General features: G+C 42.0%; 1 protein-coding gene across 2 annotated transcripts in view; it reads right to left on the bottom strand.

Moving 5' to 3' along the window:
* Positions 1–26584, bottom strand: part of LRP1 (LDL receptor related protein 1) — a 312569-nt gene that overhangs the window by 57586 nt on the left and 228399 nt on the right. For both annotated transcript variants that reach the window (XM_063427333.1, XM_063427338.1), the window contains exons 29-35: positions 21941–22168; positions 20881–21055; positions 2750–2844; positions 2218–2367; positions 1662–1802; positions 594–719; positions 306–437 (exon numbers count right to left, since the gene is read on the bottom strand). In XM_063427333.1, coding sequence (XP_063283403.1) covers positions 306–437; positions 594–719; positions 1662–1802; positions 2218–2367; positions 2750–2844; positions 20881–21055; positions 21941–22168 — 1047 coding nt within the window. The remainder of the gene's footprint in view (positions 1–305; positions 438–593; positions 720–1661; positions 1803–2217; positions 2368–2749; positions 2845–20880; positions 21056–21940; positions 22169–26584) is intronic.

Below are 26584 nucleotides of genomic sequence, written 5' to 3'. Positions count from 1 at the left end.
TAAAAAAAGACTACATACATGTTAATTAAGTTGTCAGATAGCTTCCATTAACTTATGTGAGGAATATTGATCATGTTTAAATGAATTATGTATAACTGCTGAACTGCATATTCTATAAACCACTGTTGTGGATAGAATTGTTTGTGGGATATACCAGCGCTGATAAAAATAGAAGAATGAGGACTTTAAATTAATCTTCTTCGCTTAATAAATACAATGTGCAAGTCAACTAATGGTTTTTTTTTTAGCCGGTCTGTAAGCAGGGGCATTTTGGAAAATATGATATAGATTTAAGGAAGCATTACCTGCATGGAAATCCATGCCAACAGCCAGAGAAGTGCCAGATACTGGAACCAAAGCATCGGATTTATCCATTGGATCCAAAGGAATTCCACGTATTCCTTCGTGGACAGAATAAAGCAAGAAGGAACCAACACCTGCAAGGACAAAGCAATATAACATTAGCCAGAGATCCACATTACCATCCTAAGCAACCTGGAGTAAAAACATATACAGTATACATTCTATATTTCATGGTTGGTTCCAGGTCCAGTCTTGTCTCAATGGCCAAAGGTCTAAGGTCACTCACTCACCTTCACAGGTTTGTTGTCCACTCCTCAGACTGTACCCAGCAGTGCACATACAGGTCCGGGTAGTCGCAGATGTTGGAAGACATAGCTGAGAACAGTCTCCATTGTTTACTGAACAGTTGTTGGTTCCTAAAGTATACAATAACATAAGGGAAGGTAATTATGCTGGGTATACATCTATTAAACCAAGGGTACCAGTTATAATGACTATCAGATTTTGGAACAGGAGAGAGAAGTAATGAAGAGTGATACAAAAGTCAGCACCGAGCAGGCAACCCAAATAAAAATGAACATCATTCCCTCCATCGTAATACAGTTCTAAATCTATGAAATAGCGGTACTGCTAAACCCTGACTGGGGGATGGGGGGGTGGGATGGGAGGGAGAGGGACATCAAATCACACCTCTTGCAGCAAGAGTTACTATATCTTGCCAAATGGAAATTAACTTCATAAATCACACGGAAGTATTATAACAAAATAAAGTAGCAATTTTTACTTCTTTATAATTGACACCATTGAAAATGCGTTTAACCTTTTTTTCAGTGTTATGTTCTGTTTTCTTAAAGGTATATTACAGATTTAGCAGATGACACCATAATTCCGTTTAGGCAATGCAAATACAGGACGACCATAGTAAGCAAGGAGAAGATATAGAAACATGGTTCAATTTCTCGTCTTCACGGTACGCTTGCTATATGCTGCCGCCAGGTGCAAAGAATAGAGCTTGTAATAATTGGCAGGAGACCAAGATGGAGGCACCCATTTGCAGGATAAAGATGTGTGCATTTCTACATTTAGTCTTCATTTTCAAACCTCACAAATACATATTTATTAAATATAGCGATAAGTAAACAGAATATAAAAAATCCTGAGAAATGCTCGTTCCCTAAAATGTATTGGATATACATCTATAAGGGGAGAGAGGGGGCTTGGTTTTAATGATAGTTGCGGAGACCATTCATTGCATAGGATGTTATGAACTGCATGTAAATAAAAACAGTTGGAACATCTCCGTGGAGAATGTGCTAGCAGACAAAAAAGAGTTATCCAGAAATATAACTAAAACTCACCCTTTTGGATATCTTCATTATAAACCTTCATGTGCATCACCTGATTAGTGTTCTGACGCAGGACTCGGGGGTCAGACCCATCTTTCTTGTTGCAAGTCCCCATCTTATCAGAGGCATGGTCTGCCCACCATAACTTGTCATCTGTAAAACAGAACATTCAAATAACAGTTTCACAACGGTCTTTTTTTCACAGCGAAGGATCTACAGATAAGTTTAGACAGATTAAAAAGAAAAAAAAGAAAAAAAAGAAAAAAAGTGGTGATTTGCTGCAAAGTATTAGGGAATCCTGTTGTGAATTTAATACACAATACAATTGTATGTTAATAAACAGAATGGGAGTATTGTGCATTAACTTTCGACAAGTGCTTCGAATTTTCTTTGTAGGTTATTAAGCCACAAATGTTTTCCGCACATCCAATGGGTTATGCACATTATTATATTTCGGATTTTGCTTAGAAAAGAAAACAGCATGACCATAGTGGAATTAAAATTAACCCAGCAGTATGCAAAATAATTCATCATTATGTGATATTGTTATATGACAATAAGTTTTTACCCATAATGGCTAATGCAGTTGCTTTTGTGAGATATGTCTTCATGGTACCGAGGATCTCCAGAATAGTCCCATTGAGATTGCACCGATTAATGGTACCAACTCCAGAGCTAATCCAGTACAGCTTGTGGTCAATGAAATCAATGGATAATCCTGCAGAACAAGAAAGAGGACTGATTAAGAAAACAAACTGAATATTCCAGTTAGTATTCATGCAGAATGCTTCATGGATGTTAAACGAACTGTGCGGTGCACTGTAGTGTAAGGTCTGCATCTGCCTTAACATATTTCTTTGGAAGTCTTTGGTTAGATTGCTATCAATATTTAAAGGTTTTTTTTTGTTTGTTTTTTAGCAGAACTCAATTACATTTCTAAAAATAGAAGTATAAAAAAATCCTGTAACACACATAGCATACAATGGCTAGAAAAGAAAATTGTTTTTTGCCGCTACTATTAAATTTGCTCAAATGGGAGAATTTGAAAAGAAACTAGAAAAATGTGATTTAGGTGGAGAAGATGTGTTTAAAACTCTTACCAACCGGTCCTTTCTGATTGCTAAAGAGGACCTTCCGTTCTGTGCCATCCATATTTGCAATGCTGATATTGTCTCCATCTGTCCAATAGAGTTTTCTACAAGAAAAACAAAAAAAAAGTAACAGATGCCACTGACAAAAACACGAAAACAACCCACCCAAAAACACATTAGAAAGAAAAAAATATATACTTATTATAACGGATTTTACCAAATCATTCTACACTGAACAACTTATCGTACTGAAACTTAATTCTTTATTTTTGTTGTGCAATAAATGACAGTTATGCTTGCAATGCCACAATAGAAGTAGAAAGCACTTCAGAAACATACATGGTCATAGCATATGGAGAACAATTGCACAATTTTCTAATTATAGTAAACAAGAGTACTAAATACAGGCTTCATGGTAAGGTCGGGTACTCATGGTTAAACACGATATAACATAACAGCTTATGTGCAGATATTGTGTTTAAGGCACGAGAGGCTTCATAAACCTATGCAACTAATAAGAAACATGTTATTTTGTAGCTTTAAGTTTCACCAGAAAGAAGTTAAACTAAAAGGAGAAGGCATAAAACAAAATGCAAAAGGCATAAAGAAAAAGGTTCCCTGCTAGAACAGGGGCAGCAAATTGTAAACAGGGGAGCTATATCACAGGTCTATCTTATGCCACATGTAGGCTATGCAGTACAGTCTGCAGCCATGCCTGGACTGGAAAAATTGAAGCTTCACTTTTTATTTTTTACCCTTTTTTGGGTAATATAGTTACCATGGTAGGCACACCTGACTTGGTAGAAGTGAGAAAAAGTGAAAGAGACATGTAGTTCACGGTTGGTAAGAGACTTCAGACAAGTGCAGTGCATAAGTGGTATGAGTACAAATGCTTGGCAAAAAAAAAAAGAAAAAATTGAAAAACAAAGCTTGTGGATGATATAGCATGAATGGTGCCACTGGGTGACGATTATGGCAGGGTGGTAAGACGTAAGATAGCTTCAGATCTATATATATTTATTGCTGCATAATAATATTTAATAGACAACCAGAGAGGCCTCAGTAGCATAGACTCTGCAGTCTGTCCACAGGATCAATCAACAGATGCCTGTAGATGGATGGCAGCCCATACACAGGTAGATCAGTCCATCAAACCTTGGAGGGGCATCAAACAGGCCCCCAGTAACAGATCCGATTCAGCACTGCTCCTCTTGGGATCCTGTCAGAGCCCAACCTCAATACCAGGTTCACAGACCGCCACAATGTCCGCTGCACGCGCCGTCGAGTGGCATATTGCTGGGCTCCCTGCCATCTAGTGTGTTCCATAGCGGCTGACCTCCCCATGGCTTCGAGCCCAGGCCTTTTTGAGTGCCAGAGCCCCAAGTCCACGGATCCCCCCACTCTGTGTGGCAGGATCTTGGGTCCCTGGGTGCTCCGAAATTCAGAAGCCATGTCTGGTGCATGGACGGTGGGCCAGGTACGACACACTGTGGTCACTCGGCCTGGAGGAAGCACATGGAGTAGTGGAAAACCCCTGCGTCATATTGGTAGGGGTCGTTGTATTAAGAGGACGGCTGCTTATGCGGAGTCAAAACGCTTGGAAGACCGCATCAAACTTGGCTGCAAAGTTCTCCTCCTATGACTGGCTCGTCTGGCATGTGTAGCTGTGATGAGGCAATTGCTCGGCAGCCACCTTAGATGTACCATGCAGTTAATAGATCAGCGTGGTTGCAGATCAAGATTGCAGAAATGCGAGTGTCGATCGGGATATCCCCCACCGGTCCAAAAACCAGGGGGTTAATGAAGCCACAAGGGATCAGCAGAAAAACGCTGATTAACTCAAGTCTTTTTCAGCTTATGTAAGTATGCCACCCACTACCTGCCTTATTATATCATAGTGGTGTTATTTACACAGGAATGCCTGCCCCACTTGGGGTCAACATATTATCCATACCCTATGGCAGGGGTAGGCAACCTTCAGCAGTATGGCTGTAAGAGCATTAATAACATCTGAAGTGCCAAAGGTTGCCTACCCCTGGGTTATTTACTAAAGTGAGAAATTAACATGAATTTCAAATTTAAGACCATATTAGTAAAACTAGAAGCATAGTTTACTTACAAAACTTCTGCACTTCTCTTATTTTGACTGGTCCAATGTTATTCCCATTTTGACTTTTATACGCAACGCAGAGTGAGTATATACGCAGGCATACTGATCCCATCATAGAAACATAGAATGTGACGGCAGATAAGAACCATTCGGCCCATCTAGTCTGCCCAATTTTCTAAATACTTTCATTAGTCCCTGGCCTTATCTTATAGTTAGGATAGCCTTATGCCTATCCCACGCATGCTTAAAGGGAAACTCCAGTGCCAGGAAAACAATCCGTTTTCCTGGCACTGCAGGATCCCTCTCCCTCCCACCCCCCAATCCCCAGTTGCTGAAGGGGTGAAAACCCCTTCAGTGACTTACCTGAAGCAGCAACATGTCCCACTTCGCTGCCACCTCCTCCCCTGCCGCTCCTCCCACCGGCCGAGGAGACCTAATGCGCATGCGTGGCAATGCCGCGCATGTGCATTAGCGCTCCCCATAGGAAAGCATTGAAAACGAATTTCAATGCTTCCCTATGGGGAAATGAGCGACGCTGGAGGTCCTCACACAGCATGAGGACGTCCAGCGACGCTCTAGCACAGAAAACCTGTGCTATGAGTCAGGAAGTTCCCTCTAGTGGCTGTCTAGTAGACAGCCACTAGAGGTGGAGTTAACCCTGCAAGGTAATTATTGCAGTTTATAAAAACTGCAATAATTACACTTGCAGGGTTAAGGGTAGTGGGAGTTGGCACCCAGACCACTCCAATGGGCAGAAGTGGTCTGGGTGCCTGGAGTGTCCCTTTAAACTCCTTCACTGTGTTGACCTCTATCACTTCAGCTGGAAGGCTATTGCATGCATCCACTACCCTCTCAGTAAAGTAATACTTCCTGATATTATTTTTAAACCTCTAATTTAAGACTATGTCCTCTTGTTGGGGTAGTTGTTCTTCTTTTAAATATAGTCTCATCCTTTACTGTGTTGATTCCCTTTAATACCGCAGAATTTCTTATTGGAATAAGCACAGCATGACAACATTTTGGCTGAAATTGCAGTCGTTTCTAAGTCACTGCCTAGTTTAACACAGACCTCAGACAGGCTCGATCTGCTTCAAGAAAAGGATGTGTGCTGTCGCCCTCAAAGTTTGTATTAGGATGCTTGAGTCTGGCACTCTAGAAGAGAGTCACACATATTGCCTTTTCTTCTCACTGGCTTACAGCATCAGAGGGATGATTTAGTGGTCTTACAAGGAATACATATGCCATCAAATAGAAAGTATCAACCAATAGGTATTTTGCTGCACAGAGATCTTAAAAGTGTTGGCCTACAAATTTGAGAAAACCAGTGCAATATCTATCCAGTCTATTAGCCAAAGACCCGGGAAGGCTAGAAACTAGTTGTAAGATACAGACTAAACACTTGATTCAGGATCTATGGCTATAAATTACAGACAACTTTAAAACCCTTCTCGAGATCATGTATAGTCCACTATAGAGCAATTAGAAAAGACGTAGAAAATTGGGGTGTTAACGGCGTTACAAATAATTCTACAGAGCTTGCTATTCTTATGCCAGGCTACATAAATATATCTTACCAAACAGGACATGGGGGGAACCCAGAGGGCTATAGATTCCTTCATATGGGGGAACAAACACACAATTGCAAGAAACTTACTTTACAAACACAAAACGTGGTAATTGCAAGGATTACCTCACTTCTTTATGTACTCTTATGCTGCGCAATTAGCACAGATAGTGCTGTGGAATGTCAAACCAGATGATAGATGGTGAGTGGATCTGGAATATAATTTAATGGTGTCTGCCCAAGTTTTAAATGTGGTTAGAGAAACCCCATATAGCCCTGCTTTCAAAAGAATGTCCTTATTGCCCTTACTATCTTGGATAGAATTGGACAAAGTTTTAATGTAACCCCAAGCCCCTCACTTTTGACCCCCAGTCCTAGGAAATAGAGATTTCCCCCCAGAGAAGCCCAAGAGATTTAAAGAACGTAATCAAAGGTATGTGCACCTATGGAAAGACTTGAACGTGATTTCATATCAGGAATTACAAAGGGCTTATGCTCTGGAAGGTTAAGACCATTTCAAATATATTTAAATAAAAATAGAAAGTAGGTTATGCAGGGGACTTCCAAAAGAGTCTCATCTCTATAATATACAGTGCTATCTACTCAAGCTCCTTAACCGGGGGCCAATTAGAATATGTAGGCAAGTGGGGACCTCGGAGGAGTTGTTAGAGGGAGACTCCTAGGCATCATTCCCAAGGTGAGATGTACAAGCTTCTATTTCAATATCATACTACTGCAGACCATCTTCACCATATGGGCAGATTATATTTCGACACTTGCTGGAGATTGTGTGGCCATTGAGATTGTGTACCTCCACATGTGAGGTGAGAGACTGCCTGTCAGAGGTATTTCAGAGACTCTTTACACTGGATGCCTAGTTATTCTTAGACGTATAGAGGCCTTCCTGAAAAGAGTCCAGAAGCTCTTCAATAAGATTACATTAGTTGTCAGGAGAACCCAGGAAACCACTTGGCAGCTTTGTTGTAGAACACTGGCCCTTCTATCCTCTGGGTAGAGCACACCCTTTATTATCAGGCCATTATCTCAGGGGGTAACCCCCCATACCTATCCTTTTATTCCTCATTAATTTCTTACTTTTGACTTTGTTGAAAAAAAGATGTTAGTAATGGATGATGCAAGACCATTATAAATCTTAAGATCCCACACAGTCACCCTACTAAACATACCAAATCGGGTATGTAATGTAAGCAAAAATATTGTCATATCATATGGATAATGGAACATTTCTGATGCCCATATGGTCTTGAAATGTTTAAAGGCTGTGATTATGATAATGTATTGTGCTCAAAAAAAAAAATAATTGGTGTGTGGAAATAATTCTAACTGTGGGACACTTCAAAGGACAAATGAGCCCAATATTCAGCATATTGGCTGATTCTGGAGGCAACTACTACTGAGGCTCATGTCTCCCATTAACGAAAATATTAAATTGCCCCTACTGGTTATTTTGTGCTGGTAGGGTTATCTTAGCAGTTGATAATCTTGCAGACTTCTAGTAACACATGCCCAAAGCCCTCTAACATGGGTGAAGAGAAGTTAATTGGGGGAAGTCAAAAGTTTATCGAGCTGGCATTTGATAAGACTTTAAATGCAGCTTTTACAGCTTCTCTATGCATTCCATGTGCCGCTGCACTGTAAGGAGGAATTTGGCAGTCAAGTGTATGGAGTTGATGTGGGATTATTAAAAATCTTTATTGTACTTGTATTGAATTATTGTACTAACTCCATTTTAACCTTATATTGTGACAATCCTCCATTTTGTCCTCCTAACCTGACTTCTTCAATCCTCCATTTTGTCCTCATGACTTAACTTGTTCATTTTAAAACTACCTTACGTGACTGAACTTCTCAACCCAATTAGTATAGTAGACAAAGACTGTATTTCCTGCAAAGACACAGGAGTTGCCGACTACTCCCTAAACTTGTAAGATAGTATAGTTTGAAGGCCACGAGAACACAGTAGTAATGAAATGTTCTATTCATAAGAGACCTTGCACCTGGACATGAGGCCTGATATCATTGACCGTGTAAAATGACGCTCAAGACCCCCTTATCCCCACCCGTGTCCAGAACAATCCCACCTCTGGTGGGTGGGCATGGGACTAACCTCTTAATTTTTTGAACCAATAAGTAAGACACTAACCCCAACATTTAACAATTAATCCAATTGATGATGTTTATTTGTTGATATTCTAATAATCAATGATGACGCAAAATGCCTCTTAAAAGGGCCTGCGCGCCCGCTTTTTCTTCACTTGCCAATAAACTTTCTCGAAGTTATTTTAACCTGAACCTTGTGTGTCAGACTTAATTACTTCAGCGTATATACGCAATTCAATTTTATTAATTTGGACAGGAACAGATAGACATTTAAACATTTTGGTTTACCTTTAAAAAGTACCATAACAACTTGGCGCCCAACGTGGGGCACCGGGCTATGTCCGGCCGGTGAGCCGTCCTAAGGAAGACAAGGGTGGACGGAGGAATCCAGGGGGAAGGAAAGGAGATTGATCACCTCCAGGTACACGGTAGAGACTTCTGCAGAGCCACCGGTATGTTCCGGCCCCTTTGATTGACGCGTCCACGTGTCTGTGACTGCTTCCCGGGAGGACATCAAAGACAGGTAATATCTTGCCCGGTGTCTCGTTACTCACTTGTTTACCTGCATTTTAGTCTATCTGTTGCCTGGGTGTATTTGTATTGGCCTATTTTAGCTTAGGTGCCCGGGCTGAGTGTCTGTTTGCTTGTTTTCCCCTTTTTGGGATAAAGGGGGGTGGACCTGAGGGGACTTGCCTGGGTCTTCAGTATATCTGTCTGTTTGTATTTTACCCCTTTTGGGATAAAGGGGGGTGGACCTGAGGGGATTTGCCTGGGTCTTCTGTTGCCTGTTTTACCCCTTTTAGGAACCACGGTGCTGTGGTTGTAGGGAAAAAGGGGGGTTGACCTGTGGATGTGTTCCTGGGGGTCATCTTTTCCTGTTTAACTCTTTTAGGAGCCTCGTGGCTGGGGCTGTAGGGAAAAAGAGGAGTGTTGGATCTGTGGAGATTGTGTAGACTCATAGTTTCCTGGGGATCCTTCTTGTGTCACTTTGATAGCCTAGCTAGCTTCTCTGTGCACGTTACTCTGCTTGCAGAGTGGTGGTACCCTCCAGCTTTGAGCGCTGAGCTGGAGCCATTCCAATTTTTATTTTGTGGTGTGTGAATTCGGGCAGGCATTGCTGTCTTCATCACCACGGAGTAGTGAGACTTATAAAGTGGGTTTTTATAGGGGCACTACAAGGGTGAGGGTAGCGCAGACACTATTAGTGGGCTGCTGTGACGAGGGAGGCATATGGATTTCGGACCGGTGTTAGCTGTTATCCTTGGCCGTTGGTAGTAAGATACTACGGGATTGAGGGAGGTGACTTTGGAGTAAGCACACGAGTAAAGGAAAGGAATTACTGTTGATTTCATTTGAACTGTGATGCATGCACTGTATTTCAACTGTATTGTTGTCTTGTTTGTTTAATAGGAGTCTCATGAACTCCTGTGTCTGTCTCTAAGGATTTTCCTTGCCTTTCATCTTTTCTGTACTTCCTATATTATTATACTATCCACTCCCATTCCTCTTAAAAGAGAAGTGATTGGTCACACACTTCTCACCTCGCTCCAATCCGTGTCTACCACCCCGGGTAGGCGGATTCAGTGACTAGTCTACGTTTTGGGAAGACGCACCTGAGAAAGTCCCACGGTTCTCGGGTGGCAGTCGAGCATTGTAGACGTTCTTGTTCAATTTTCCCTCTCTCTCTCTATATCTAGGACGCTGGTATAGGGGTAAAGGGACTATGGGACAGGATTTAGGTAAGCCCAGTAAGGGCTGGTTAGCATGTGATTTGGTAGAAAACAGAGAGGGTGAGGAGATGGTTAAAGGTGTTGAAAAGATTGCAAAAGTATGTAAAATTGCTGTACCGACATGTGGAAGATTGCAACCGGAAAGTTGGCGCAAGTTACTGGCAGAAATGAAAGGCAAGCTTACAGATAATGGTTTATTAAAGACTGCTGAAGCATGGTATAGAGTAGCGAAGGCTATTCAGTTAGAAGGTTGGGTTGAGGAAGAGATAAATCACAAAGGTGTGAAACTGTTTGTGTATCATAAGAATTGTGTTGCTGGGGTTTACCCTCAGCCAGCGCCCCAAAATGGCGCCCAGGGGATGTCTATCCCCAAGGTTCAGTCAGCAATAGGTGATAGCCAGCTGACTATGTTCCCCACTCCCAATCCTCCTAACGCCCATCCCATCACCTCCCCTGTCTGCCCGGTCCTGAATTCTGATGGATCTTTCTTTTCCCCTTCCCCGTCTCTAACATTCCCATCATCCTCATCCATCCCTACGCTACCTGCTGTACCTCCTCCTAACATCTCATCTGCCATTCCTTCCCTACATTCCCTCTCCGTTACTGATCCCCTCCCCTCTTCATCCGCCCAGCTAACCACCTTCTCCACCCTTGCTCCGGCTCCTCCCTCTACACCCACCTCTACCAATCCCTCTCCGTCCCCTCCCATCTCCACCCCAGTCCAATACCCCACCTCCTTCCCCTCCCCAGCCTGGCCCTACCCCTTCCCATATCCCATGGCCCTGCCCTATCCCGGGTATCCACTACCCCTTCCCCAAGCCACCCCCCAGGTTCCGGTCATGCCCAGTCCGGCACAGTCTGCCCCGGATGTGCCCACATCCAACATGGCCGCCACTTCTTCCCTTAATCCTAATGCAGTACCTTTTCCGGCCACCAATATGGCGGCCCCCAGTACAGCCCTGATGCCGGTAATTCCTGGTGACTACCTATCTGGTTATGATCCGCTAGCCACCCCTGCATCTGGGACCCCCTCTCATCCCCCGGTCCTGTCACCTTACTCGGGCCCTGCACGTAAGAGAGCTCAGATCATAGAATTAGATGAGGGAGAGGAGGATAGGTTATCCCAGGACTCATTGGAGGCTGCAGGAGCCGCTGCAGGAGCCTCAACTCATCGTTCCATCGATGATCCCTTTGGACACAAGGGTCGGGGAGAACGGACCCCTCCTAAATATGTTGCTTTTAACCCCACTCAAGCTAGTGCATTAATGAAATCGCTCCCTGACCCAGAAAAACAGCCTATGCCTTTTTACCGAGGGATAGTTCAAATTCAAAAGACTTATTCCGCCGCATGGCGTGATCTACTCAGCATTTGTGCTATTAAAGCAGGGGATGCATATTGGCCAAGCATGGCCCGTCACCTCAGTACAGATCTGCTTTCCAGTGATGTTGATTATCCCTCCGGGGTAACCTTTTGCACCCAATTAAGAGAATGGGCTAAGGACAAACTTGCAGATCAGGCTGCTGGCCTTACTGATGTTATACAAGATAAAGGAGAATCAGTGGAAAGGTTTCATGCAAGACTGTATCAAATGTTTACAGATTTGGGGTTTGATCTTACTGACAAGATTCATTCACAAATGCTGTCCGGTGCGTTTGTCCAAGGTGTTAAAGACTCTATACGCAAGGGAATTATTGCTGCACGCCCTGAATATAAGGTTGTTCCCCTGGATACTCTGCTTTTAGTTGCTAGGGGCCTAGAATCTGCCCAGACCCCCAGAAGGCCAAGCTCTGCTCCTCTTATGGTATCACGCAGTATCCCTGTTCCCAGGGGCACCAGACCAGAGGATGGTTTCTGCTTTAATTGCAAGGCTAAAGGTCATTTTAAAAGTGATTGCCCGGAACCCAAAAGAGAGCCAAGAAAGCCATCCAGGCCTGCCCCGGCCACTAAGGCCGAAAAAGGGGTTCCAATAGTTGAGGAACCCGATGAATAGGAAATTGGCAAGCCTGTGTCTGTGACCCCTGTCATGGCAGTGTCTACAGGGGATAAAGGGGGGCCACTTGCCACAGTGACTTTGCCCATTGAAGGCCACCCTACCACATTTCTTGTTGACACAGGTGCAGCCCGTAGTGTTCTGCGAGAACAAGACCTGCCAGACCCATCTTTTCTGTCAAATATTGATGTCTCTTGTGATGGAGTGGATGGCCAGCCGAGACATAGCCCTCTAACAACTCCACTACGAGTTGGTTCTAGCCTGCTTGCTCGCTTTGTAGTATCCTCCACATGCCCAATTAACCTGTTAGGTGCTGATGTTCTCTCACGCCTGCAAGCATCCATCACCTTCACCCCGGATGGGCAGGTAGAAATGTTTACACCTCTATCTGTATCAGACACCTCAGCCCTGTGCTCCTTGCCTCTGATGCTGCATTTAGAAAAGCCCCGTGAGGAAGCAGCAGAATTAAGGTCCAATTTCCCAGAGGAATTAAAAACACAGGTGCCTGCCAAGTTATGGTCCTCAGGCCCAGAGGACATAGGTCACCTTAATGTTCCCCCTGTGGTGGTAAAGCTTATTCCAGGAGCTAAGTTACCAAGAAAGCCACAATATCCATTAAAACCAGCACAGTCTGCTGCCATTTCTATCCACATCAAGGCACTCTTAGAGAAGGGTGCCCTGGTAAAATGTAAATCTGAATGCAACACCCCATTATTTCCTGTGAAAAAGAAAACTCCAAAAGGTGAGCCAGAGAAGTACAGGATGGTCCAGGATCTCCATGCTGTTAATGAAGCTACCGTCCTGGACACCCCTCTTGTACCAAACCCCCATACTCTGCTCTCTGGAGTCCCACCATCTGCAAAATTCTTCACAGTCATTGACCTGGCCAATGCCTTTTTCAGTGTCCCACTGGACCCATCCTGTCAATACCTGTTTGCTTTCACTCATGAGATGCAACAGTATACCTGGACTGTCATGCCCCAGGGGGCACAAAATTCTCCAAGTCAATTTGCAAAGGCCATGGGTACCATCCTTGACCCATGGCAAGCTGAGCACCCAGAAGTTGTCTTGCTTCAGTATGTGGATGATCTACTGCTCTGTGGAGATGATATACCCACTACTGAAAGGTGTTCAATTAGTCTTCTTTCCTATTTGGCAGAACAAGGATGCAAAGCTTCACTTATCAAGCTGCAATTCTGCCAATCTTCAGTGATTTTCCTTGGACATTGCCTATCCCAAGGCACCAGACACCTTACTCGGGACCGGGTAAGAGCTGTACTGGACATTCCACCTCCAAGGACTTCAAAGTCTCGTCATGCCTTCCTAGGCCTCATTTCCTACTGCAGAGCATGGATCCCAGAAGCCTCTCTGCTTATGCAACCTCTCTATGATGCTCTTAAGTCTGACCCATTCTGTCTGACCAATGAAGCTCTGGACAATTTCAATGCTCTAAAACGTGCCATTGCTTCTGCTCCTGCCTTGGGCCTACCTGACTACTCCAAACCTTTCAAATTATTTGTCTCTGAAAGACAAGGCCATGCAACAGGAGTTCTCACCCAAACTAATGACTTAAGAGGCCGCCAGAGGCCTATTGGATATTTCTCATGTCAACTGGACATTGTGGCCAGAGGGACTCCTTCCTGTCTCAGGGCTGTTTTTGCTGCAAGAGAGCTCATAGAAAGAACCTCAGACCTGGTCCTTGGCCACCCTCTGGTTGTTTTGGCCCCTCATGACATTTCTGCCATCATCAACCAAGTCCAACTCAAGCACGTGTCTCCAGCCAGACACCTACGCCTGCAGTGTCATCTTCTTTTGCCTGACAACATTTCCATCCAGAGATGTCAAGTGCTTAATCCATCCACTCTTCTTCCACTCCCTGAGGGGGGTATCTATTATGGATTTATCACGGATGAAACCTACATTTACCTGCTCTGTGGATGTATCAAGAAAGTCATGCATCCACATTTGTCATTTTATGAAGATGAGACACCTCTTTGTGAAGGCCCGGATTACGCCTTCTGTACCATGTGGTACAAGCCGAACATTACTCCTGAACCTTGCTATGAAGATGAGCTTTACCACTGGACCGATGTAAAGCTCACTGCACAAGATTTCTATTGTGACTCTGAAGGCAATAGCATGGTCTTGGTCCAACTACCTCAACAACTTAACTACCTCTACCGCCATTGGGATACTGCTATCCCACATATTCCTGTTACCAAATTGAAGACAAGGTCATGGAATGATCTTGGGCCCATGGCAAAACTATGGGCCACCATGAATGAAGAACAGCTACAGGAAAATGGTATTGCCAAATACCCAACAACTGACCTTCTAGAAGCATGGCCACGCCATTTCTTGGAAAAGGAATTTCAAGATCTGGTCATAAAGAATGACTATGACCCAGAAACACCTCATGACTGTTTCGAACAGATGAAAATGGAAACAGTGCACTTACCAACTGTGCATGAGAATCCATTACCAGATCCGGATTTTACCCTGTTTGTGGACGGTTCAAGATATGCTGATAAAGAAGGAAGATATCATACAGGATATGCCGTAATCACAACAGATGAAGTCATCAAATCATCATCCTTACCGCCAGCAATGTCTGCGCAAGAAGCTGAATTACAGGCTCTGACTTCAGCATGCAAAATTTCCGAAGGAAAACGTGCCAACATCTATACAGATTCAAGATATGCTCTGGGTGTGGCACATGACTTCGGCCTAATTTGGAAGACAAGAGGATTCCTTACCACCGCCGGTACACCAGTCAAACACAGCACTGCAATCAAGGAGCTAATGGATGCCCTCCTACTCCCCAAAGAAGTGGCCGTTTTGAAAGTCAAGGCCCATGGGAAATTGGATACAGATGAAGCAAAGGGCAACCACTTAGCTGATCAGGCTGCTAAGATAGCGGCCAGGGATCTGCAGGAAGTGGACGAAGAAGTGTCCGGACAAAAAGAAGAAGAAGTTCCTATTTTTGCTCTGCAAACTCTTCCTACTGATTTGCGAATTTTGCGAGAACAGCAAGCTGCAGTCACTCCTGAAGAAATCCAGAAATGGAAAAAGAAAGGAGCTGTCCAAAAGGACGGAATATATTACAACAACTTCAAATTTTGTCTTCCCAGAAAATTATATCCAGCAGTTGTCCAATGGGCACATGGGCCTGCACACCTGTCAAAAGAATTGATGGCCGCCCTCATACAGAAGTATTATGAAGCACCTGGAATCACAACATTGATCAATAGCTTCTGGAAGGCCTGTGTCATTTGTGCAAAATGCAATCCAGGAAAACCAATCAAGGTGCCTGCAAAACACCTGGCAAAGCCCATGTACCCCTTCCAACGAATTCAAATTGACCACATCCAAATGCCCAAGAGTGGGCCCCATGAATATGCACTAGTCATAGTGGACATGTTCTCAGGCTGGCCAGAAGCCTACCCAGTGGCCAATATCACTGCAAAAACAACCGCAAAGCGCCTACTTACAGATATTGTATGTAGATTCGGACTCCCAGAAGTCATTGAGAGTGATCAAGGCCCAGCCTTTACAGCAACAGTGACTAAAGAAATTTGAACTGCTCTAGGGGTGACTCTAGCCTTCCACACCCCTTACCACCCACAAAGTAGTGGTAAAGTGGAGCGTATGAATGGCACTCTAAAAACCAGAATGTTAAAAATGTCACAAGAAACAAAGATGCCCTGGCCAGAAAGCCTGCCAATAGCTTTATTTAGTGTTAGGCACACACCTAGAGGGAAGCATTCACTGTCCCCATATGAGGTTCTATTTGGGACAGCACCCAGACTAGGTTGTTATTATCCGCAGCAGTTGCAGCTCCAATCAGATGTTTTAATAGACTATGTAACTGAACTTGCAAGTGTTTTAAACAAAATACATGCCCAAGTTTTCTCTTCAATTCCAGATCCCGAATTGGATACAGGTACCCATAACCTGCTTCCCGGAGATTGGGTCCTGGTCAAGAAGTTTGTGCGGAAAAATACCCTGGAACCAAGATTTGACGGTCCATTCCAAGTTCTCCTGATTACCGCAACCTCCGTCAAACTGGCCGGTAGGCCAAATTGGATCCACGCTTCCCACTGCAAGAAATCTCCTGCCCCAGAGGAAGCGAATACCGCACAAACATGTATCTCTGGTACACCTTCTCCCTAATTAGCCTTATAAAGGCCCAGCAAGTAGCCATTACCAAAGATATTAGTGGGTACACCTTCTGGTATAATTCATCGTGCACCCAGGTGGCTACTTATACCTTTGACTACTGTGATATTGTAGAATGCCCATTTCCCACACCACAAATCCAGAGCATCTATAGAGATATCCCTCATTCGAAAGACCCATATGTTTGTGTAGTTGACAAGCAATGGGGGTACAATTGTGACCACTGGGGGGCGGCGGGATGGAATGCCGGGCCTGCCTGGGGTTACAAACCAAAAAGTGCCGTATCTAAAGTAGATGATCATGGTAGATCCCTTCTCCAGAGAATGACTTTGAGAAAGCCTGGGGGGAGTACACCAATGAAACTAATCCTTAACATTGAGCATCCAAGCCCAACAGATGCAGACCAGTATGTGATGGGAATGTATTGGAAAAAGGGTTCCTACCGTAAATTAGGGCATTTCTACCTCAAAGATATGTGCAACTCTTCTGAGTGGCAAGGGGCCACCCATATGGTCCCTAACCCATTAAAACCTCATATCCAGACCTTTCAAGACATGATGGCCATTGCTAACCCCACCTTTGAAGATACCATGGCCGCTGAAACAGGTTTTAATGATGTAAATCTATGGTTAGAATGGATGAAATATAATGCTAATAAGCATAATAGGACTGCATGCTATGTGTGTGGCGGTGCCCGGCCTCACCTGGGTACTGTGCCTTTAATCCTGCCAGTAGATATAGAAGAATGTGTTTTAAGCCTTTTTGCCTATCACTATAATTTTAACAGGTCCATATGTATTGCATGGACAAAAGAGTATCCTCTCCTAACCCAGGATGTCAAACCCCCAGATGGTATTACCGTGTATAAAGGTAATTACACTTGTTATGCTAATTACGATGGAATAGGTAAATTCCTGGGTAACTTCTCTAAGGGGTATTGTGCTACCTACAGAAATGTCTCTATGGACTTGTTGCAGTTTCACACCAGGTCATTAGGGGATATTTACTGGTTGTGTGGGGATTTACAGCTAAGATCCAGAATGGACAAGCAGTGGTGGGGGGAGTGTACTCTGGCTAAAGCTATTATGCCTATACATATCATCTCTGACACACACCTCGTCACCCATGGGTCCAAACACACTAAGGTTAAGCGTGACGCCCCAGTGAAAGGAAGTTTTGATCCTCATGTGTATATTGATGCCATTGGAGTGCCTAGGGGGGTGCCCAATGAGTTTAAAGCAAGGGATGAAGTTGCTGCAGGATTTGAATCAATTTTTACCATAGTTACCGCAAACAAGAATTTAAATTGGATAAATTACATTTATTATAATCAACAACGTTTTGTTAATTATACCAGAGACGCCCTCCAGGGGTTGGCCGAACAGCTGCAGGCCACATCCCAAATGGCTTTCCAGAATAGAATGGCCCTAGATATGATCTTAGCCGAAAAAGGAGGGGTTTGTAAAATTTTGCCCGACACCATGACATGTTGTACCTATATCCCAGAAAACACAGGCCCTAATGGTAAAGTTACATTAGCCATAGAGAAATTAAATGACCTGTCTGAAGAGTTAAAAAGGAATTCTGGGATAAAAGATCCCTGGGAAAGATGGTTTGGTTGGATGACAGGATGGCAAAAAGCTTTAATGCATATTGGTATGGCTATACTAATTTTCCTTTTTATCTTTGCTCTTCTCTTTTGTTGTATCCTCCCATGTCTGAGAAAATCCCTCATGAAGACTGTTGACCAAGCGGCACCCACTTTCACCCATCTCGAAGTTGATGACCAAGAATTCCAAGACATCAATTCACCCTGTCTGCCGCTGCAAACTATCCCTTTTGTTGATAAAGTGCAGGAATTCTAGGAAGGGACTAACTTAGGGACAGCATCTGTCAGTGAATGGTAAAGGCCCCGTGTGGAGAAGTGGTGGGTTAGCTGCCATGGGACACCCATGGGTGTGAAGTGTTCGAGAGCCATACTGACGGATGAGTTAGCCTATTAGGGTCAGCTCTAGGGACAGACTTGCACTTTGCATTAACACCTAGCTAGCGGCCACGGGGTTTCTGTGCCTTTGGGTTAACACGTCTTCTGATACTAACAAATAAAGTTTTATCTCTTAGAATCTAACATTTCATAGGGGGGACTGATGTGGGATTATTAAAAATCTTTATTGTACTTGTATTGAATTATTGTACTAACTCCATTTTAACCTTATATTGTGACAATCCTCCATTTTGTCCTCCTAACCTGACTTCTTCAATCCTCCATTTTGTCCTCATGACTTAACTTGTTCATTTTAAAACTACCTTACGTGACTGAACTTCTCAACCCAATTAGTATAGTAGACAAAGACTGTATTTCCTGCAAAGACACAGGAGTTGCCGACTACTCCCTAAACTTGTAAGATAGTATAGTTTGAAGGCCACGAGAACACAGTAGTAATGAAATGTTCTATTCATAAGAGACCTTGCACCTGGACATGAGGCCTGATATCATTGACCGTGTAAAATGACGCTCAAGACCCCCTTATCCCCACCCGTGTCCAGAACAATCCCACCTCTGGTGGGTGGGCATGGGACTAACCTCTTAATTTTTTGAACCAATAAGTAAGACACTAACCCCAACATTTAACAATTAATCCAATTGATGATGTTTATTTGTTGATATTCTAATAATCAATGATGACGCAAAATGCCTCTTAAAAGGGCCTGCGCGCCCGCTTTTTCTTCACTTGCCAATAAACTTTCTCGAAGTTATTTTAACCTGAACCTTGTGTGTCAGACTTAATTACTTCAGCGTATATACGCAATTCAATTTTATTAATTTGGACAGGAACAGATAGACATTTAAACATTTTGGTTTACCTTTAAAAAGTACCATAACAGAGTCCTACAAAGCATGTCAGAGTCCCCCAACAAACATGTCAGAACTGATGACATTACTAAAAAATAAATATTCTTCCATCTCTAGAGCCATTAGGTGTCTTGCTGGTGGACCTAGTGATTTGTCTGGAGATGTTTAAAAAGTAAAAAAAAGCATGATATTAGCGGTTGAGTGGTTTTACAATATCAGATGCCCCAATATGGCATTACTTTAGCGGTTGAGTGGTTTTACAATATCAGATGCCCCAATATAGCATTACTTTCTTGTAAGACATTGTTCACGATAGGACTTACACGGAGGGTGAGAAGGGGGTGGAAAAGTCATGTTCCTGTAAGGATTCAGTTTTACGGGTTATAATTCTTTATAACTATTTGTTTTGTTTGCTCTAGTTCAGGCATAGGCAACCTTCGGCACTCCAGATATTTTGGACTACACTTCCCATGATGCTTTGCCAGCATTACGGGTGTAAGCACATTATGGGGGATGTAGTCCAAAACATCTGGAGTGCCGAAGGTTGCCTATCCCTGCTCTAGTTGTTAGATTTTCTAAATGTCTCCTTACACTCATCTACTGGTAGTTGGAACAGATATTCCTGAATGAAGCCTGAAACTAATTAACTAAGGTTTACTGGGAAGGAGTAGGCGTATTATGGAGATATTGCACCAGATCAAGTGCTCCTCATTTATTAAGTGTTAGGGTGGACACAAAGCTCCAACTTATTTCTATTTTTTTTTTAAATACTAATTTAGTTAGTACAAGCTTTTAGATCACGGGTGCTAGCTAGGACTTGCGCAAAATGACCCCAAAGTCTGAGCCAGTATTTCCACACGTTTATTTCCTGTAAAGAACCCAAAGCTCCTCATCACAGACAGATGGCTCCATTTATTTCCATATTACTGGAAACTGCTGCTGTCCACCCCCACACATAGTACAGTGGCAAGAGCCAGAAACTTTCATGCTTAAAGATGATCCGTACATACTCTTTAAAAACAGTCAGTCATTTACACAAAAATGCTGAATCAGAACAAGAACCATATTGGAAAATTCATCTAGACAATTTTTTATTTTTTTCTAATAAAGACTCTGTTTACTCAGAGTACACATTGGTTCTTGACAGAATTTCAACTGAATTCTGTTTGTTCTTAAATTAGCTCTGTCAACAACATGTTTTTTTTTTTTTTGTTTTTTTTTATAAATATGAAGACGTGTGTTGAAATTTCAATGAAATATCAGTGCAGTAAAAAGAAAATCATACAATAAAGTAGGGTCTTCTTTGTCTTATTGCAAAGCCTCACAGTGACAAAATGCAGAGCTACTGCCATAGAGTTCTGTTCCTACCACAAGAGAGTTAAAAATCCAGAGAATCAAAAAAAAAAACATATTACAAAAAAATGGGAGAAAATCAAAATAAGGAAAGATGATTTAGTAAATGTCTAGTTGCAGGCAATTACATACTAGAGTAAAGGAAATTTTAAATATATATACACAATATACACATACAACTAACAAAATACCTGTAAATCTTTTAGTGTCTTTAATAAAGGATTGAAATTGTACGTACCCTTGAAGTGGATTTACGACAAGGCAGTGAGGTTTGTCCAGCCCCTGGATGACTGCATTTTTGAAGGATCCATCCAACCGAGCCACGTTTATCTGTTTCTTGTTGGCATCATAACTTGTCCAAAAGAGGTTTCTGGAGACCCAGTCAACAGCCAACCCATGTGCATTAGGTAAATCTGCAAACAAAAAACAGGTTTAATGTGATCACATAGAAAATAAAGCAATGCAGAAAAAGTTGGAAGGGATGGACCCTGAAGCAAGTGTGAAAAATAAATACGGGCCCCATGATTAGTGTCACTCAATATCAAAAGCTGCATTTTTCAACTAAAGATATATTTTCATAAATCTTTTGATTTTCAATCCTATCCATAACACATTAGTGACATAAAAGGGGTCTCCGTAAGTTGCACGTTCTGTGAAATACTTGCAATATCTAAAGGGACACTATGGTCACCAGAACAACTACAGCTAAATGAATTTGTTTTGGTAATTAGGCTTTTTGCTGTAAACACAATCTTTTCAGAGAAAATGCAGTGTTTCCATTACAGCCTAGTGATAACTTCACTGGCCACTGCTCAGATAGCTGTTAGAGATCCTTCCTGGGTCATGGCTGCCTAAAATGCATCCAAACATTCAGTATCTCCTCCCTCTGCATGCAGACACTGAACTTTCCTTCATTGATTCAATTCATCTCTATGAGGAGATGCTGATTGGCCAGAGCTGTGTTTAAATCATGCTGGCTCTGTCCCTGATCTGCCTCCTTGTCAGTATCAGCCAATCCTGTGGGGAAGCATTGTGATTGGATCAGGCTACCACTTCTGATGATGTCAGCAGACGGTTTGTTTTTCTGAGTCTAACAGCATGCAGATTTCCAGCTTCAGGGTTGAACACAGTAAGATTTTTACTATGTTTATGGAGGCATGAGGGGCCCAAGGGGGCTAGATGGTGGGTTTAACCCTATAGGGTCAGGAATACATGTTTGTATTCCTGACCCTATAAGTGATCCTTTAAATGCTGATATGGTCTTTCAACCCAGTTTAACTTCCTGCATTAAAATTTACCTGCAGACACGACAGTCTCCACTCCAGTTCCATTGATGAAGGCTCGTTTTATGGTTTGTGTGCGGACATCTGACCAGTATATGCGCTGCTCCAGGGCATCATAGTCCACCACAGTGACGTTATCAATGTCAGGGACAGTGAAAGAGATTATGTAATTATAATATGGGTTGTCAATATCTACACCACGGATTTCCATCTGACGGGCATACAGCAAGAAATTCCTAAATTCTGAGAGAAAACAAGATGCTGTCAGAAAACTACCATATTAACCAACCATTTTCCACCAACATTTTCATTGCTTTATCCTCACATTGGTATTGAAATTGTGGTTTGGGTTCAAAATGTAACAGTTGTTGTAGCAATTAGCCCGGTGTATTCAACAGATACCCTCAAGGTTCTTCTAACCAACAAATGCATTGTGCCAACATTAAAGCACTGACCTAACAAACAGGGTAGCAACAATTGGTGATTGCAGCAGCAAAAGAGCCATTGGGTCTTGAAAGTCATGCACTATGGCAGATTGCATTTCTCTACGTTAAATTTCAAGTTATGCACTTCGGAGTCAAGAATGCACAAGCAACTTACACCCTAAATGGTAGTGAATTAGGCATAACCACACAAGAGAAGAATTTGGGAATTGTTATAGACAACAAATTAGGCAGCAATATGTAATGTCAATCTGCAGTTGCTAAGGCCAGTAAGGTTTTATCATGTATAAAAAGGGGCATAAATTCTCGGGCTGAAAATATAATTTTGCTTCTTTATAAATCGCTGGTAAGACCACACCTTGAATATGCTGTGCAATTTTGGGCACCTGTTCTAAAGAAAGATATCATGGCACTAGAAAAAGTGCAGAGCCGAGCTACAAAATTGATAAAAGGAATGGAGCATTTTAGTTATGAAGAAAGGTTAAAAAAATTAAAATCCTTTTTATTTTGGAAAAATGGCACCTCAGAAGGGATATGATAAAATTATACAAATATATTTGGGGCCAGTACAAACCATTAGCTGGAAATCTATTCATAAACAGGGCTGTACATAGGACACTGGGTCACATATTTAGGCTGGAAGAAAGGAGATTTCATGTAAGGCAAAGAAAACGTTTTGTTTTTTACAGTAAGAGTAATAAGGATATGGAATTCTTTTCCTGAAGAGGTGATTTTACCAGAGTTCATTCAGATGTTTAAACTGCAATTGGATAAATACTTGCAAAAACATAACATACACGGATATCATTTATAATTAGTGGGGTAATAGCTGCTTGATCAGAGGAGATATCCGACAGCCATTATGGGGTCAAGAAGGAATTTTCCTAGTTTGTTGCAAAACTGGAAGCGCTTCAGACTGGGGTTTTTGCCTTCTTTTGGATCAACAGCAAAAACATAAGTGAGGAAGCCTGAACTTGATAGACGCAAGTCTCTTTTCAGCTATGTATCTATGCAACACTACCCCTGTCCCCAAAATGTCTTTGTTCCTTCCATCATAATTTAATTTCCTCTGCTCTGACACTAACTGTAATAAACATTGCAGATGTTTATTACTCACGAACAACATTGTGTTGCATTCTAAAGCTTGATAAAGACCTTGGATAGGGGTCAAAATGTAGCTGTTCTCAAGTTACACTTTACTCTATTAAATCTGTTTTGGAATAACCCCTGAGTTTCTGGATCTTTCTTTGTTGGATTACTGCGTGGATTACTCAATTTTAGCTAAAACCCTTGTGGTTAATAAATGGATGCATGCATTTTCAATGTTATTTTGATGTCAAGTACAAAAGACTCATTTGATTGAGATCAAAGTAAATCATGGACAATAGACCGCTCCTACAAAACACCATTGATGTCCAAGATGTCTATGTGGTGTAAGTGGACAATTTTTTATTCTTGTGTTTAAATGAATGCATATCAAATTCCTTCAGAAATGACTATATGTAAACAGACAGTAGGAGTGGATTTAGTCAGTTATGTGTGACTCTCCTTGATGTCATCTCAAGTGAATACCCAGTTAGTTACAAGATGGAAAAAATAAATAAAAATGAATCAGTGATGTATTTAAGTGTTAAGCTGCCCTTGACCTGGTCAAGTCAATCCTCCCCACATTTACCTGTTATCTAACACCAGTCCCTACCCATTCTCAAACCAATTATCTTTCCAATACATCCTCATTTTTCAACACCAAATTCACCTTCATATTAACAACCATACATGGATATACACCATCCATGAGCTTGGCAAATACCCCAGTCCTCTCCATAACTGATCCCTGTATACCCCAATGAACCTCTTTCTTCCCACGATGGCTGCTCCCAGGAAGCTAACCGAGGAATGAATGGGGTTATTATAGTAAGAAAGTAGGTAAAGTGGGAAGTCCACACATTAACTAGTTAACAGAGGAATATAGGGTGCAATTATGGTAAAGAAGGGCTTCTTGCATTTCCCAACTGACCACTTCCATTAACATAACAAATTTCATATTTCCCAATGAGCCACAAAGGCTGCAGATGGAACCCCTTTTAGTGCGATACGGGATATCTAATATTTGACAAACATTTATCAGTACTCTCTTTCTCTTGAAGAACACTTGAATAGAAGCTGTCAAGACATACTATATTACAATGCTATACTGGCAAAGTTCACATTATGAAGCAAGTAGACACTGCCAGTGTTTGCAGAAGGTAAATATCAAGCATGGCCAGCACCCACTTAACACGTGCATAGCGAGTACCACCACCAGTCAATCCAGTTTCTACTGCACTCCAAGTCTGATACAACATATCTTTCAGGTACGATAAAGAGATACAGATTATATATATCTGTATGTTGGCCATTTGGCCTGAATTTGTGGGAGGAGTTATGATCCTATATAAACCCTACCCACCTACTTACCTTTGTCGTGTAAGCTGTTTGTCTACACCCATCTATATGATCAATTCTTTGTGGGCCCTCTTTCATTGAGTAGTACTGCCTCGGTGCTCCACAATGGAAGGTAAATACAATTCAAATATTAGAGAGGAATGGGAACTTGTAGGACTTTGTTAGGAAAAAAGTTTAAAACGTTTTTAATTGTGCAGCGTCAACTTTTCGGAACCACTCTGGGTCCTTTCTCAGGAGTGGGTCCAAAACATTGACGCTGCACAATTAAAAACTTCATTTCTTTCTAACAAAGTCCTACAAGTGCCTATTCCGCTCTAAAATTTGAAAATAAAAATATATATATATATTACACATATTACTTACCTGAAAGATATGTTGTACCAGGCTTGGAGTGCAGTAGAAACTGGATAGATAGATAGATAGATAGATAGATAGATAGATAGATAGATAGATAGATAGATAGATAGACAGACAGACAGACGGATAGATGAATAGATAAATATCCAAAAAAATACCGGCACTCCAGGAATTCTCAGCGATACAAATTTTCTTTATTCAGTTAAGGACGTCAACGTTTCAGCTCCTCATGGAGCTTTCATCAGGACAACTTAAACAATAAAACAAGCAAGCTTATATAGGGAGAATCTCAATTAGTGTACTTACATACTCAGGTGTTTCACCTCCATTCCCGCCATCAAACGGATCGCAGCTGCCAGCCGTATCAACACACTACACTTCCGAGTTCCTGGCCCACATGACCAGGTTCGAGGTATCTGATTCGCCGACTGACGTTACCGGGCAACCAGGGACGCCAACGTCACTTTGGTCAAACCCTTTACTTACGGACTGCGGCATGAGTCAAACCTCCCGAGCCCTTCTGTGTAAAAAAGTGTTGCCGTGGCAACCGGACCGCAGGCAGACAGGAGGGGAGGGGAAACAAGAGGATGCGAGCAGTAACAGAGAGTCAATAAAGTCTAGGGAATGCTGGGACAAATACATATATGGCATATATCCAAACCAATTAAGTGTTGTATCATATCGTATCTTAAGTGAACGATCTGGTCATAATTACATTTATTACGTGAATACAATATTGTATAGGTATAAAGACAATGTGATCCATGATCTCGTAAGATCTATGTGTTCTATGTAATGGAAGGCGAATTATCTGCCTATCTGTGAGGTGTAAAATTGAATGTAATGAACTATCTCTAGAATAGTTACACTTACCTATTAGTGAGACAAAAATCTATGTCTGAGTGTGATGCTTTGTCTATGTACAAAATAATAGTGAACTAGTGAAAAAATGTTAAACATATAACAAAAATGCAACAAGTGAAAAATGTAATAAAGTGCTACTGTATGCAATATAAGAAAACATTACATCTATGTCTAGTGAAAAATGAGAGGCATGAGCAAATGACCTATATGCAACAGGCCCAATATTAGTATATAACTGTAGAACAATTGACATAATCTCTGATTCCCGCTCAATCCCCATGGATATGTAAGTATCAAAAAAATTTTGTTGTTTTTATAACCAAGAAATCCTCTTTGTATTAAATAGAGGCTAAAATTTCTAATAAAAAACAGTACTACATAATTATTTAAACTGATGAAGATAGAAAAACCAATCCTGGACCTCAGGTAATCATAAGAGGCTCTGTACTCTAATCAACCCAACACTAGGATATTATAGAAACATAGTGAAGGAACACTTCTCGTTTAGACCCCTGGGCGAGATAGTGTCCAACCGTGTTATCCAGTACGT

This window comes from Pelobates fuscus, chromosome 1 (genome assembly GCF_036172605.1).
Source record: "Pelobates fuscus isolate aPelFus1 chromosome 1, aPelFus1.pri, whole genome shotgun sequence".
Classification (NCBI taxonomy): Eukaryota; Metazoa; Chordata; class Amphibia; order Anura; family Pelobatidae; genus Pelobates; species Pelobates fuscus.
Note: the sequence above shows the minus strand (reverse complement) of the source record. Positions and strands in the feature narration are given on the sequence as shown.